Raw genomic sequence first — 16,105 nt, 5'->3', positions numbered from 1 at the left:
CACAGAGCTTCTGCTTATGTTTTCCACTATTGTTCAAATATATGGCAGCTGGATTTCTGAGATTTCCTGACTCTTCTCCTACCAACCCCATTTTATCTTTATATGGATCTTCCTTTGGTCTCTGTTAGTTCTGTCTTGATGATTTTTCATTCTACTCTCAGAAAATTCTCCTCAGTGGAGGCCCTATTCTGAAAAAGAGCCCTGGCTCTTCGGTTGGAGAATTAATGTGGCCTGCGCTGCCTTAGCCACTTCAGACCTTGCAGGTTTCTTGTACTTACCTGTTGTTGGAGTGGGGATGCATTTCCCTTTTCCAGCTACTGTTCTTTAATTGACTGGACACATTTTCCAGTGAATACCCACTGGATTTTTTGTGGTTCTCTTGGTATTAGGTCTGTTGTGCTCTTACAGTTTCTATAGGGGAGATAAAATTTTGCCTCTGTCCTCTAAGGGTTTTTGGCTAGGTCTGAGAATTAAATTGATGTAGGAAAGATTAACAGGCGAAAAGCATACAAATTTATTTAATGTCAGTTTTATGTGGCATGGGAGCCCTTATAAGGAAATGAAGACCCAAAGAAGCAGTTAGAATCTAACATCTATACACTGAGTTGGTCAAACAGTAGTAAATTGTGAAAATGAGACAACACAAGGAGGTCATTAATCATAGAGCAGTGACTTGGGAGATAAGGGTTAGTTTACAAGATTTGTTTTTACAGATTTCTTTTGGCTTCAGCTCCCATCCCTGGAGACAACAATATTACTTTCTTCCTGGTATAGAGAGAACATCTTCCATATGGGTGTTTTATCTCTTCCTTTCAGGGAGAAAAAGGGGAGATCAGCACACCCTACTTGTACCTGCTGTTTTTCAAGTGCGTTAGCTCAAAATAATCCTTCTGCCAAGTGGCATATTTTGGAGTGAGTGGCACATTCTGCTACCCTTTGCTTCCCTTTATTCCTCCTGCATGGACAACAGTGATACACAGATCTTGTGGCTTTTGGTGTTTTTTCTATATCCATGTTTATTTTGGAGTTTGTGGGAAACTTTGCCTCATTTTATTTGTTTGCTTGTTCGTTTTGATAAAGGCTGTCCATGGGTTTTTTATTTTGTTATCTAATTGCTTTGTCTGATTTTATGGGGGAATTTAGGAAGATCCAAAAGCTATGCTATCTGCTATTACCATCTTCTCAGAGTCCTATCAGTTGGTTTTTTTTTGTTTTTCCTTTTGCTTATTCCCAACAGGCTCTGAAAAATCTGAAGATAAAGTGCTTCTGCTTGATATGTTAGGTTCTATTATGACTATTTGATTAGTACACATTTCTGTGCCTAATAAAGACTCTTTAGTTATAGTGTTCATTTCCTTCATTAATGATTACTATAGAAAATTGAATGTCTAGAGCTAAAAAGAAAGTTTAGAGTCTGTGTCCTGGTGAGTTTTGTTTGTTTTTTAGCTGACTGTAGTTGTGAGTCTCATAACTTGATGAGTGACTGATTATTATGTCCCTATGCACTTATATATGACTTTGTGTTGCCCTTTCAGTAATTATATATGTAGTTATATATGGTCCTATGTTGCCCTCCTAGTGGTTCTCTCTTCCTTTCCTGTTTCACACGTCTTTTCCAAATGCTATATGCTGCTTATCTAAGTAACCTGTTATAGAAACAAAGGTCTTGCCATTTCTTAATTAATGACCATGGCTGCCCTAAACACTGTTACTGAGTGGAAGAAAACTATAGCAGAGACTAGTTTTATTCAAGTGCTTATTTTGTGCAATAGCTTTTACATTTCTTCCTGCTGAGGATTTTAAAAGCCGAATAATATTTTGTCACTCAGCATAAAATTTAGCATAATTGCTTATAATAATGCTATGACAGTCCAGTTTATTTTGATTTTTCCTATCAAAACATTAATATTCTCACTTTTAATGAGTTTATGGACTGGCAAGTGACACTGATCTGAATGAATGAATAAATGATTAAATAAATAATGAAGGAAAAAGGAAGACAGAGAGAGAGAAAGGGTATGTGTGCTTGCGTGTGTGTGTGTGTGTGTGTGTGTGTGTGTGTATTCAGGTTGTCTATTTCTTCTTGAGTGAGTTTTGGTGGCTTGTTATCTTTCAAGGAATTGGCCTATTTCATCTATGTTGATGAATTTATGGGTATAGAGTTATTTGTAGTGTTCCTTTATTACCTTTTAATGTATGGTAGGTCAGTAGTGATGTCTCTCTCCTCTTTCATATCTGATATTGATAATTTGTGTCTTCTCTCTTTTTTTGTTTGTCAGCCTGACTGAGCTTTATGTATTTTATTCATGTTTTCAAAGAATCAACTTTTAGTTTTACTGATTTTCTCTATTTTTCTATTTTCAATTTTATTAATTTCTGCTCTAATATTAATTTTCTTTTTTCTGCTTAAATTTGTTTTAATTTGCTCTTCTTTTTCCAGTTTCCTACAGAAGAAGCATAGGTTATTGATTTTAGTCATTCTTCCTTTTTTTCTAATGTATGCATTTAATGCTATATGTTTTGAACAAGGATTACATTTAAATTTTAGTGAAACCACATGGTTTATTGAGAAAGCTTCCTGAAAGAACAAGGTTCATGAGGCACATAAAAAAGAAAAATTTTGTTGAATTATGGGGTGTATATGACCGATTAGAAGTGAATAACAGTCTGGCAGGGGAAGGAATAGTTAGAACTCCATGTTTGCCAATGAAATTATGATGAAAGAAAAGGCATTAAAGATAACCTGTAAGGTGTATTATTTTCCACTAAACAATTATGTATTTGTATTTCATTTTTAAAACATTAGTGATGGTGATTAAAATCTCTGTGTAGTTGTCACTGAAAAGAACAGTGTTTGACTACAGTGTACATACTTAAATGCCTTTTTAAAGACATCATCGTGATGTAGTCTGTGTCTAATATATATCACCTGCACAGTTTTCTTATTTAACTTATAGGTGGTAGTTACCATCATAGGAGAAGCATGTATCTACTTGACTGATTCTTATGTTTTCTTTTCTTGCAGAAATGCTGAGCCGATTGTCAGGATTAGCAAATGTTGTTTTGCATGAATTATCAGGAGATGAAACTGATGAGAATATGAGGGCTTCCTTAGAACCTGTGAGTAGCTCTGTTCTGAATTGAACTAATGAGAAATATGTTCCGTGTTCTTCTGAAGACAAGAATTTAAGATAGAAGGGTGTGAGCAGCCTTCCTTGTGCTAGGTGGAAGAGAAGACTAAGAAAAATATTGAGACTTTGTAAATGATCCTTTTCCTGTAAGTTTGTAGCCTATGAGACACAGTGATGGGAATCAAGTCCTGGATGAGATTAGAAAGATTGTCCTCATTTGTCCCCCTGGGGCTTACTTAGTGCTAGATTGTTTTAACTCCTCGGATATGTATTCCTGTTTCATAGGAAAAGTTTGAAACAACAAATGGTGGAACTGGAGCACCTTTTGGGTTTCAGACCATCTGTTTGCTATTGTAAATTCATCTATCACTTCTCTTATAGTTTGTATTGTATTTTTTTGAAGGTCACATAGGACTCAAAAAAAGTCCTTTCACTTTCTTAAAAGACAAGCAGTATTCCCTGGTGATTAAGAGAATTTTATTCAACTACTTTCTTAATTTTAAATTTTGAGCTCTTCCACTAAATGTTTCGTGATCTTTGCTTCCCTTTATTTTTCTCTTTGGTAAAATTAGTATGATAAGACTGTAAATGAGATAATATTTGTAAAATGGTTAACATTAACAAAATACTTAATATATATTGCAATGGCTATGATAATAATTATTGGTTAATAATAATATTGGGTAATAACTAATATTGGGTAGTTATTATTGGAAAGATTTCTTTTTAAAATTTAAAAAATTTTTTATTTTTATTTCCTCTGCCAGGTAAGTATGAACGTGTCCCTGTCCATCCCTGCACAGCCTTGGACACCTTACAGTGTACACACATGCTCACTTTGCTCCCCCTCCCTACCCATTCCCCCTCCTCCACCCTCCACCATCCTCCACACCCCCTCCTTTTCCACAACTCTCAGCCCCTCCAAACAACTCTTCTAATAATATCCAAGCAACATCTCTGGAGGACTTCCACAGCCCAGGGCATTCATTCCCCGGGAATTTTACCACTAGGCTGCAAGATTTACATAAGCCAAACCCCATTCTTGACAACTAAGGCTCCTCCTTTCCTCCAACCCATACCCTGCCCCTGGGTCCTCATCTCCTTGGAAAGATTTCTTAAGTAAGGATATGAGTTGGACAAGAGATAAGATAAAGTTGGAATGAAGGAACTCCTGTTTGGAAGCTGATACCTTTTCCCTTGTAAATTGGCAACTTTTTGTCTAAATACCAGGAATTACCCCAAGAATCTGACATGGAGTTTAATGATAGAACACAAGAGGATGTTCTGGAGCGCCTGGCTTATACAGAGCAGTTGGTGCAGGAACTAAAAGAAATCATTGGACAGAAGGATGCTCAACTACAGCAGAAGGATGAAATTCTACAGGTACCATTGTCCTTTCTTGCCAAGCACTTGATAAAAGACATAACAGTCACTTTGATTTTTTTCTTCACTTAGATTATTAGAGAATCTGATTTCCCTACTAGTCTAAGATGATGCCTACTGAGAATAACTTGTTATATGCTGGATAAGTGATGAATAAGCATTTGTGTATTTACCATCATTGTTCTCTGACAGGAAGAAAGAAAAGCTGCTGATAACAAAATTAAAAAACTAAAACTTCATGCTAAGGCCAAATTAACTTCTTTGAATAAACACATAGAAGAGATGAAGGCACAAGGAGGGACTGTTCTGTCCACAGAACCTCAGTCAGAGGAGCAACTCTCCAAGGTATGGTGACTGGGTATAATATACATTTTCTGAGTAGAAAAAGGCTCTCATTATAGCAGATCTTCACTAATCACAAAAATTTATGAAGCTAAAGTAATGCAGCACTAAATGCAGTCCTTTTTTTAAAAAAATATTTATTTATTTATTTATTTGGCTGTGCTGGGTCTTAGTTGCAGCACATGGGATCTTCGTTGTGGCATGCGAGATCTTTTATTTGCGGCATGCAGGATCTTTAGTTGCGGCATGCAAACTCTTAGTTGTGACATGTGGGATCTAGTTCCCTGACCAGGGATCGAACCCAGGCCCCCTGCATTGCGAGCTCAGTGTCTTAGCCACTGGACCACCAGGGAAGTCCCCAGTACCGTCCTTTCTTTTTGAGCTTGCAGTCTAGCTGGGCTATGGGCCAAACACAGAATAAAAGGCCAACAGAAAATATGGAAATTAAATATTAGTTGTGACCTAAACTTTCAGGGAGTTAAAAAGGCTAACAGGAAGAAAAAAAAAATTAAATTGAGGCATTTAAGTAGGAGAGACACATAGCTTTTGGAGGAGTTTTATCTTTAGTTAGAAGATTAAACTAGGTGAACTCTAAGGTTTCTCCCACCTCTGAAATTCTTTAGTTCAGTGACTTGATACAGAATATTCTTTGTCTTTATATGGCCACATAATAGTATATTAAAGTTTCATGCATTGTGGGCTTAATCAGCTAGATTACTTTGGGCTTCTCTAAGTGATGCTCTGTAGGTTTATGACTGCCACCAACAAAAACGTTCAAGGTTGGGGATGGAGAGAGGAGTGAGGAAAGTGCCTATGCCTTTTGAGGAATAGAGCATTGTCCTAATACTTGTTCTTATTACCTTTCCTCTATGGTTAAACCCCAAATATTCACATTCAGCCAGCTAGTTAGAGAACAAGAAACTTCAGTTGTTTGGAGAGTTTGGTATAGAATACAGAGAGGCCAGCACATCACAGTACACATTACCAGTTTGCTTAGATGTAACTCTACGTAAGAAACCTTTTAATTTTTTCTTAGATTTCACCCTGTTTTATTTTTTGACCCACTAGTATTCTTATTCACAATGATTTTAGTTTTTGGGAAATGAGATTTTAATCAATTCTCTAGGCACAACCTTTGGGGTCACTAGTTAGCTCACTAGTACTGTGGTTAGTCTTTCCTTCCTGGGTGTAATGCTCAGAAGATATTACTTTTCCTGAATTGATAGCCTTATTTAACTTCTCAAAGCTTATTTTAGAAGCTTCTCTTACTCTTCTCAACTAATGTATTCATTTTGATTCTTCTTTTCTTACTTTTTGTTTTTTTCCTCTCATTATTCTTTCTTCCCCCTGGCTGTGGGAGCACCAACCTGTCTCTCCCCATGTGGCTTTGTTTCTTTTAACTTTTCCCTCTGCTATGTTGTTAGATTTTTAAATCATCCATTTTATACTCTGCCTTTTTTTTTTTTAAAGCTCTGAGACCTTAAACAAATTAGCATCGTGTAGCTTCATTTCCTTCCTCTGTTAAATAAAAGGGTTGGATTAAATGATTTCTAAGTTCCAGCAATCAGTCACAGCAGCTTTTTAACTACTGTATACCCATGACAGAGCTTGATAGTCTCTGGAAAGCGTAGTTGAAGAAATGATGGCAATCCTCAGATACTTGACTATTATGTGGAAGAAAGTGTAAAATTATTCTGTGTGGTTCCAATAAGCAGACTAGGTTCATTTTGGGGGGTAGGGGCTGGTGGTGACTTCAGATGAGAGGTAGAATCTGGTTCAGTTGAAGGAAGAGATTTTGGAAAAAAATAGATTATTGAAATATTTGAATTCTTCCCCCCACCCTGCCACTGTCTCTTTTATGATGCTTTGCCCCTCACTTAGCAGCTGTGTTTTCCTGAATTCTGTCCTCTAGTTCTTCAAGGCAGTGAGACTATGAGTTTTCTGTTATGTTTTACTCCTGTATGTCACTGACTGGTTTTGCCTTCAGACTAAAAACTATAAAAATGGGAAACATGGTGCCATTACTTCCAAGTATTGACTCCCCTCTGGTATCTTCCTGCTTTTGGTTGCTCTCCAGCATTTTCAGATAGCTGTTTTTCTATATTGTCCAGTTTATAGTGGTTATCTGAGGGAGGATGGTTCTAATAGGAACTACTTGGCCATTCTGAAACTGGAAAACTCTTAAGATTCCTTCCTTGTTGTTACGTCAGGTGTTATTTTTTGCTCCCATCAGTTGGATAACACTATAATCAAATGGCTGTATAGGGCAAATTAGATTCTTTTATTTAAATGACTTTATCTCCTGCGTTTTCAGCATGACAAGAGTTCTACAGAAGAAGAGATGGAAGTAGAAAAGATAAAACATAAACTCGAGGAGAAGGAGGAACTAATTAGCAGTTTGCAAGCCCAGCTTAGCCAGGCACAGGCAGAGCAAGCTACACAGGTAGGGGTGTAAGTCACCTCATAATCATTAAGTTAACAAATCACTAAAGCCCAATGGATTATTATATGACTAATAACATTAGTTCTATAATATTTGTCTATGAATCTATCAATTTCCTTCCTTCCTTCTTCCTTTTCCTTCTCTTTCCTCCCTTCCTTCTTTCCCCACTAAGTCTAGTAACTAGACTGTGCATTGGTGTTTGTCATCCATGGTTGATATTTGTAGATACCCAGTATGCTTTTTCAATATTTGATTTTGCACATTTTTATTTCAGAAGAGTTTTCTTGAATTATATAGCTGTAGTATTTAGTCTGTTTTCTTCTTTGGGGACTTCTATTATCCATATGTTCCATCTTTGATTTTCTTCCATTTTGTCACTTTTGGTTCCTTTTTACCTCTTCATTTTCAAAAGTTTCTTCTTTTTTTTTCTTATTTTATTTAAGGCATTCTATTTTATGGTTATTTACTTTTGTGTTCCTTCTTGTTTTGTGTTCTTTTCTGAAATGAATTTTCAGAATTCATTTTGATTCAGAAGAATCAAATTTTTCCTGAATTCTGTCACTTCATTTCTGAGTTTTTCTAATTCTCATTTTTTAATTTTATTCTTTCATGTCTTGTATAATTTTCTTAATTTTTTAAGCACCTGTTGAAATAAATTGCAATTTTGATTTTTTTTAAATTAATTAATTACTTATATTGGAGTATAGTTGCTTTACAATGTAGTGTTAGTTTCTACAGCAAAGTGAACCAGCTATACGTATACTTATATCCCCTCTTTTTTGGATTTCCTTCCCATTTAGGTCACCACAGAGCATTGAGTAGAGCTCCCTATGCTATACAGTCGGTTCTCATTAGTTATCTATTTTATACATAGTAGTGTATATATGTCAATCCCAATCTCACAATCCATCCCATCCCCACTTCCCCCTTTGGTATCCATACTCGATTTGGTTTTTGAGCATGCCTATGGTATGCTTTTCTCACCTGCTCCTTAGTTTTCTTTTTTTTTAATAATAACTTTGGATGGGATTTGACCTTGATCATTTTATGTTTCTTATTTTTGTGTGAAATTAATTTTCCTAAACTTTTAGAAGGAGGCTTGATTCAGGAAAACTTTTTTTATTTAACAGACTTTTTTCTTTTATTGTTTTTGTGTTGTGTTCAAAGATAAGGCAGGTGGATTTCTGAGACTTCCTGGCTTTCTTCTTCCTGCCCTTCACTCTGGTCTATACCAAATTTGCTCAATAGTAATATAATGTGGGTCATGTGTATAATTTTAAATTTTTTAGCAGCTACATTACAAAAGGTAAAGAAGAAACAGGTAAACTTAATTTTAACAATATATTTAATTTAGTTCAATTTATTAAAAGTATACTTTTAAGATTAATATAAAATTATTTTTGTGTAAATTTATAATCTTTTTTCTGCACTAAGTCTGAAATTTGGTGTGTATTTTATATTATATATCAACTTGGATGCTAAATTTTCATTGGAAATACTTCATCTGTGTTTAGATTTCATAAAATTTTCAATTGAGAAAATAGATTCATATACTCAAGTTGTTCCATGCATATATAGAAACTTTCTAATAACTGAACTGAGTGCTGAAACATCATTTTCCTTTAATATTTGCATCCACGTCTAGAAACTGGTTAATTATTTAGAATCGTTAATTTGACTTTGAAAAACATATCAGCTTTAAAGCTACATCTGTGAGAAATGAAAGCACATGTCCACATAAAGACTTGTATATGCATGTTCATAGCAGCTTTACTTGTGAAACCAAAAACTAGAAACAACATGTCTATCAACAGGAGAATATTTAAACACACAATGGAATACTACTTAGAAATAAAAAGGAATAAACTATGCATCGGTAGTACACCTTTATTTTAAACTTAAAAGTGTGTCTATACTTATTTTTGAACTAGAAAAATAATTCAATAAAAATAAGTATTTATATTTTAATTACCAATTATGATTTACATAGGTATTAACTGTTATTCATGCTCTCTGCATAAAGTATTCTAATAAACACATCACATAGGTGTGTAGGAAAAAAATTATTTAAATGGAATCAATCCATTGCCACTGGCTAGATAGCTGGTATGTTTATTATAACACTAGGAGCAACATGGACACTTATTACTTGCACAACAATTCAGCAGTATATTATGTGATGCAACAAGTAAAGTGAAATATAATCATACCAAAACACAATTGTATTTAATGGAAAAATAATTTATACTTAAGTTAATTAAAATTAAATAATATTAATAATTAAATTTCTCATTTACATTAAGCATATTTCAAGCCCTTGATAGCCACATGAATTGATATATGAAAATATCATAGTTGACAATGAATAGTATAGCACGTGTATAGCCCTTTGTCTTCTATTTCTGTTATCCCTATTCTGTTTAATTTCTATTTCACACCTAGAAGTCTTTTCTTGGTGCAGTCGGTGTCTTGGAAGGCAGCCCTGATGAGTTAGTTTTGAGACTTCAGCTGGGCCAGATTGTTCTAGCACTTTTGTCCTTTTTTCTGTGGACCCCTTGCATTCAGCCAGTATTGGAGAATGGGAAAGCCCTGCCAATTTAAGCTGTTGTTCTAAGATTGGCCAACTGTGCTTTCCAATAAGAATTTACTGGCTATTTGGAGGTTTTCCTGTTCTCAAGGCCATCAGATGTTGCTCTGTGGCTGCCTTCTTCCTATTGTACAGACTCTAATACCAGAGTCTTTTGGTGGCTTGTCTCTACCTACTTGTATTTTGGGGTTTGTAGTACTACCTTCCTAATTTATTGTAAATATTGTCCATGGGTTTTTGATTTTATTATCTAGTTGTACTGTCTGGTTCTATGTGAGGATTCAGAGAAATTGAGCAACTGCTGCTATTGTTTCTGTTTTCCTCTGACAAATAATTTTGATAATTAAAAAAAAAAAAACAAACACAGTACATGCAATTCCCTTCAGTGTTAAGTAGAAATTAGAAGGATATTGGTAGGTATTTAGGGCAAATGAGAAAGGGAGGTCCAAGAATTAAGAGTGCCAATTCTTTTGCTTAAATATTTTTTTCTTCTATGTCTTCAGTTTGCTAAGAGTTCAACAGAGATGGAAGAATTTTTAATGATGAAGAAACAGCTCCAAGAGAAGGAGGAACTCATTAGCACTTTGCAAACCCAGCTCAGCCAGACACAGGCAGAGCAAGCTGCTCAGGTAGGGTGGAAGGTACCTCAGAATCATTAGAATAAAGATCATGAAAGTTTAAGATTATTACATGACAAGTCAATTCAGACAGTCTATTTTTAAAACTTTAGTAGATGAAAGTATAGTAGCTAGAATGTTACAGTAGAAATTAGAAGGGTGTGGTAGTAGAAGAAATTAGAAGTGTTATTTACCTTGATGAATACACCATAGCTTAATTTATGACTGTTTCTTAGTTCCACAGGCCCAGAAACTTGGTTTTAATAGCACACAGAGATTCGGTCTTTTAGGAAGGAATGAGCTTATGCTAAGTTCAAAAGAGACTGTTAGATAAACCAAAAGAAATACAAGTGATTAGGTCCATTATTTCTTTATAGTAAAATCTTAATGATAAGTTAAATTATAGTCAGAAGATTACTTAGTGATTATGTAATGAGAAAGTGGCATAGGTTATGTGATTCAATGTTAAAAGGCACCAACCAGTATGTGACTTTCTTCTTCATAGTTATTTCTGCTACCAGGACCAGACTGTTTGGACTGGCATCCTCAACTCTTTCTCTCTATTTTTCTAAATTTCCAGTTTGACCACCCACTCGTATTTTACCTTTGAGAATGCTTTTGACTCAAGAAACATTTTTTTTTTCTTTTTTCCCTCAAGTGCCTTTGTATAATAGCTAATCTTATCCATTGGGTGTTTGGTGTTTACTTTATTGATAACTTGTAGTATTAGTGGTGCTCTCTGTCTACAGATGACCTACTGCTGTGTATACATTTAAAACTGGATATCCTAAAATCCTTAGTTTTACCTATTAGCTTTTATTGTGTCCTTTTTTGTACACTTTATACAATGTAGGATGGAGAAATACAAAATATTTTTACCGAGTGGCTTAAAACATGGCAAGCCAAGATACACACACACACACACACACACACACACACACACACACTATGATGGATCTGTTAATACATTTATGTGTATTAACAGATCCATCGTAATACAAGCCATTCAGAATGTGCATCACAAGCAACAATACAAACTGAAAGTATTTTGAGAAGTGAAAGGGGTTACTTGCATGTGACAACCAAGGAAGGTTACATGGAAAACTCAGGATTTAGGTAAAACTATGATGGATAGATAATATAGTTTCAACAGGGTGGGGAAAGGTATTCCAATTGTGGGGAATGGTGTGAGCAAAGTCTCTGGAAAGAGAATATGGTACATTTATGGGAAAGGATGTGTAGATGTGTTTGGCTCATGAAGGACTCCAATGCCTATACATTTGAAACACAGGATTTCAAATTCATAGTGATTTCAGAATTCAGATAATCAAAAATATTATGAAGATTTTTTTTCTCCGACCTAGAAGGAGAGCCAAGGTTGGTTCAAGGTGTCACAAATTGAAAAATCAATAATAGTTGAAGGACCTGTGCAAAATGGACACGCTAAGAGCTGTTTGGCATGCTTAACCACAGATCTTAAGGAAACGAATAAGCAGGTGCGCGCGCGCACCTACACACACACACAAAACCTATGAACAAAACAAAAACACTGCTACCGAGCAACTCACAACCAGTCAATTTATTTCCATTTCATTTTGTTAAGAGCCAGTTACAAATGAGGGTGATCTAGAAGCCTGAAAGTAATGACAGTTGAAAATAGCTGTCTGAGGAGGTGGTGTGGATTTGGATGGAAATATACCAAGTTCTTTGGTAGAAGCAATTCTTTGAAAATGAGATCTGAAGGAAAGATTTGTATTTCCAGTTGTAGAGAATCTTGAGTAAAAGATACATTAGTTTGAAGTTTATATTTATAGGGCATGAGAATTTCACTGAAACTTTTTGAGCGTGAGTGTGATATTCAAAGAATTGTCTAGGGCTTAACAGGAATCTAACTTTGTATGTTTAATATTCTAATCTCCTTAGATCTTTTAAAAATATACCTCTTGTATATTTAAACACTTCTACTAACCATGCAAATACAGTTTTTATTCAAAATTTATGTTTAGACTGACATCTGAATTTGATGATAGGCTTTCTCTCTCATTCCGAAGTTAGCATCAAAGCCTATCTCTCTTCCAAAATTCTCATCCTTGGCATTCAAAATTTAATCTGAAAAACCTATTGTCTATCAATTCTCAGTGTCTGTGTTTGGAGAATAGTCTGTGAGTTTTGTTTGTGCGATATTCTGGGAGTGTAACTTGTATAGTTTCTCTGGTGTGTGTCTTCAGTTGAGTTCCATGCAGCAGGTGGTCCGAGAGAAAGATGCCCGCTTTGAGACACAAGTTCGTCTTCATGAAGATGAGCTTCTTCAGTTAGTAACCCAGGCAGATGTGGAAACAGAGATGCAACAGGTGTGTTGCTAAAACCTAGTAGAATGATTGTAGTTTTGGTTAACATTTAATTAAGTTATCACAGCCACTTTTCCACCCTTACCCACTGCTCTTCACTTGGTCTGGGTTTGCTCATTAATTGCCTTCTTTTTTGGTGTTCTCTTCTGTTGCATATTGCTTATTTATTTTCCCTTACCTTGCCTCTTACCCCTCTAATCAGGTTGTCACTACTCAAAAGCTGAGTTTAATTGGCAAATGTATGTGGTAGTCAGAAATTGGTTTCTCTTCAGTTTGCTGATTGTATCTACCTTTGTGCATTGAAAACCTGATCCAAAGCTTCAAAAACAATGAAGTCAGTTTTAAACTTTAGAAAATTTAAAGATAAAAAGCAGTGATTTTGAAGCTATAAGGTCTTTTATTAACTCATTCATTTTTTTTAATTCATTGAGTAATTTTTGAAAATTGGCTTCATTGTTTTTAAGTTTATCATCTACTAACTCAAAAGTATCTGTTTCTGTTTAGTACGTAGTGCAGTGTGGTACCCAAAGGCACTCCAGCGGTATTTCATGGCTGATTCATTTAATTGTTTTTGAGTGAAAACTTCTTCCAAGTTCTAGGCAATCCTTCAGAATATACCACTAAATAAAGTTTCAGAATATAGCACTTTTTAAAGTAGAATATTAATATATACATGTATCATTGACTTATTCATTCAACAAATGTTTATCAAGTGCCTGTCCCATGCATGAAACTAGAAGAGAAATGGTTCTTGCCTATAGAGAATATTCTCTTTGGTGAGTGGGATATACGTGTACCTATGTTATTTAGGTACAGGACATGACTATATAATTTTAAAAGTGGATATGTGTAATAAATATCTAATTATTAGAAAGGCTCCCTAATTCAGGGACTTCCTTGTGTCAGTTTGGTTGTCGTTGGTGCTCTGAAGAAGACATTTTTGGAGATTCTTTGTTGCTGCTGGATGGGAAGCATGGCATGCTGGTGTCCGACCCTTTAATCTGTCATCCTCACCATCTAAAAATCTTAAGTACACAAGTCTACCTGACATTTTGAAAGGTAAGCAGATAATGACGCTCATGTGATAGCACATTATGTCTAAACGTTTTCTTCTCAGAAATTGAGGGTGCTGCAGAGGAAGCTTGAGGAGCATGAAGAAGCCTTGTTGGGCCGTGCTCAGGTTGTGGACCTGCTGCAACAGGAGCTGACTGCTGCCGAACAGAGAAACCAGGTACTGCCTTGTGATCTCTACTACCTGCCTTGGGAGTATTCATTTCCACTTTAGTTTGCCAGGCAGCAGGTATAAAATCCTGTTAGAAGCCTTCAGAGAATTGATGCCATTTATTCATTCTTTCAACAAATTCCCTGTGCTTAAGTGGTGGTAATACTATGATGAGCAAAATATATACAGTTCCTTCCCTCATGAGGCTTACATTTCACATCTTTTATTGTTGTTCTTTTCCTTTGTGATTTTAGGTCTAGGGTCCTAGTTTCTTTAGAATGTCATATTTTCCTCTAAGGAGTTTCTTTTCTGTCAGTTTACCCCTTCTCTGTCTTCAATGGTTCTTGTGCTTTATGTACTGTCCCTTCTTTGTTTGTTTTGTTGTTTAACTTTATGTTGGTTTGAAATAATCCCACCATGTAATATTCCCTTAAATTTAAAGGTGATTAAGGATGCTGATGTTCTAAAATCTTAAACTCAGGTATCCTATTCCCTGACTGTAGCTCATCCTGTCATTGCCTTTCTTAGGCTGTCCTGACTTTCATTCTCATGAAGATTCCTTGATCCTTTCATGTGTTGCTCTGGTATGTTGGTTCTTTCTTGGCCTCGCTCCTTTCCTTATCTGGTATAGATCTGCGACTGACCATTTGGACTACTCCTTCACCAGCCCTTGGAGTCCCTGTGTCCCTGCCCCTTCACATCCAGGGAGCCAAATCCTAATGTGGAATCGGTGCTATGGTCCACATTCTCTGCTTGTTCATCTGGATCCTGCATGCTGCTGGAGAAAGTCATATCCTTTCTTCTTAATTTTCAACTCTCCTTGAGAAGGACTGTCTTTCTTGCATAGAAACATGTTCCCATATCTCCAGTTCTAACAGAACCCATACCCTGACCCTGAGTCCCCTTTCTGGCTGTCATTGGATAGTCAGGTTCAAATCCCAGTTGTGCTACTTACTAGATAGGTACTATGGAGATAGTTACATATGTGTGATGTTATGGTAAGTTTCCCTTCTCTGCTCCTTTTAGTACCTTGTAAATATCTCTCTCATGGCCTCTAATATTTTGTATTATAATGATCTGTTTAAGTGTGACTCTCCCACTAAACTCTTGAGTTCCTTGAGGGCAGGGACTGGATCCATTTATTCAGTATTTATTGAGTACCACGTACTCAGTATGCCATATATTATGCTAGATGCTGGAGAACAGTGATGATAAAACAGGCACAGTCCCTTTCCTTATTGAACTAATTTTGTATTGGGAGACACATAAGTGAAAAGCTAATGACACAAATAAATATATATATGAATAGAAACTGTCAAAAGAATCAAGAAGCAAAAACAGAGGGTCTTATGCAATTGTAGGTTTGGTCCTGAGTGTCTAGGCCTGGGTTTCACCTAGAAGAGGCTCTTCACTATGCTTATTGAAATGAAAGAATGAATTTATGGTTCATGAGGCTTTGTCTTTTCTTCTTAGATTTTCTCCCAGCAGTTACAGCAGATAGAAGCTGAGCAGAGTACTTTAAGGAACACTATAGAAACAGAAAGACAGGAGTCCAAGATTCTGATGGAAAAGATGGAACTTGAAGTGGCAGAGAGAAAGCTATCTTTCCATAACCTGCAGGAAGAAATGCATCATCTTCTAGAACAGCTTGAACAGGCAGGTCAAGCCCAGGCTGAACTGCAGTCCCGGTACAGTGCTTTGGAGCAGAAGCACAGAACAGAAATGGCAGAGAAGACCTCTCACATTTTGAGTCTTCAAAAGACTGAACAAGAGCTGCACTCTGCCTGTGATGCCCTAAAGGATCAAAATTCAAAGCTTCTCCAAGATAAGAGTGAACAGGCAGCTCATTCAGCTCAGGTCATTCAGCAGCTGGAAGGTCAGTATTTGATTACATTTGAAGCCCATTTGTCTAGCCCATTTGTCTAGCATCCCTTTAAAATTTCAGGGGTCTCTTAGTGACATCATTTGCTTAAACCAATTGAATGAATAGAATGATTAAGAAAGGTGTCTCTTCTGAACTCTTTGTTGCATT

General features: G+C 35.9%; 1 protein-coding gene across 12 annotated transcripts in view; it reads left to right on the top strand.

Moving 5' to 3' along the window:
- GOLGB1 (golgin B1) overlaps nucleotides 1-16,105 on the top strand; it is an 86,533-nt gene that overhangs the window by 17,143 nt on the left and 53,285 nt on the right. For 4 of the 12 annotated variants that reach the window (XM_082394822.1, XM_082394818.1, XM_082394821.1 and 1 more), the window contains exons 2-9: nucleotides 3,026-3,120; nucleotides 4,362-4,514; nucleotides 4,707-4,859; nucleotides 7,171-7,299; nucleotides 10,390-10,515; nucleotides 12,732-12,854; nucleotides 13,969-14,082; nucleotides 15,547-15,949. In XM_082394822.1, coding sequence (XP_082250948.1) covers nucleotides 3,028-3,120; nucleotides 4,362-4,514; nucleotides 4,707-4,859; nucleotides 7,171-7,299; nucleotides 10,390-10,515; nucleotides 12,732-12,854; nucleotides 13,969-14,082; nucleotides 15,547-15,949 — 1,294 coding nt within the window. In that variant the 5' untranslated portion in view covers nucleotides 3,026-3,027. The remainder of the gene's footprint in view (nucleotides 1-3,025; nucleotides 3,121-4,361; nucleotides 4,515-4,706; nucleotides 4,860-7,170; nucleotides 7,300-10,389; nucleotides 10,516-12,731; nucleotides 12,855-13,968; nucleotides 14,083-15,546; nucleotides 15,950-16,105) is intronic. The other 8 variants (XM_082394825.1, XM_082394823.1, XM_082394829.1 and 5 more) reach the window with 5 other exon arrangements.

This window comes from Balaenoptera borealis (genome assembly GCF_965194805.1).
Source record: "Balaenoptera borealis genome assembly, chromosome: 5".
Lineage (NCBI taxonomy): Eukaryota > Metazoa > Chordata > Mammalia > Artiodactyla > Balaenopteridae > Balaenoptera > Balaenoptera borealis.
This window is presented reverse-complemented; position numbering and strand designations above follow the sequence as displayed.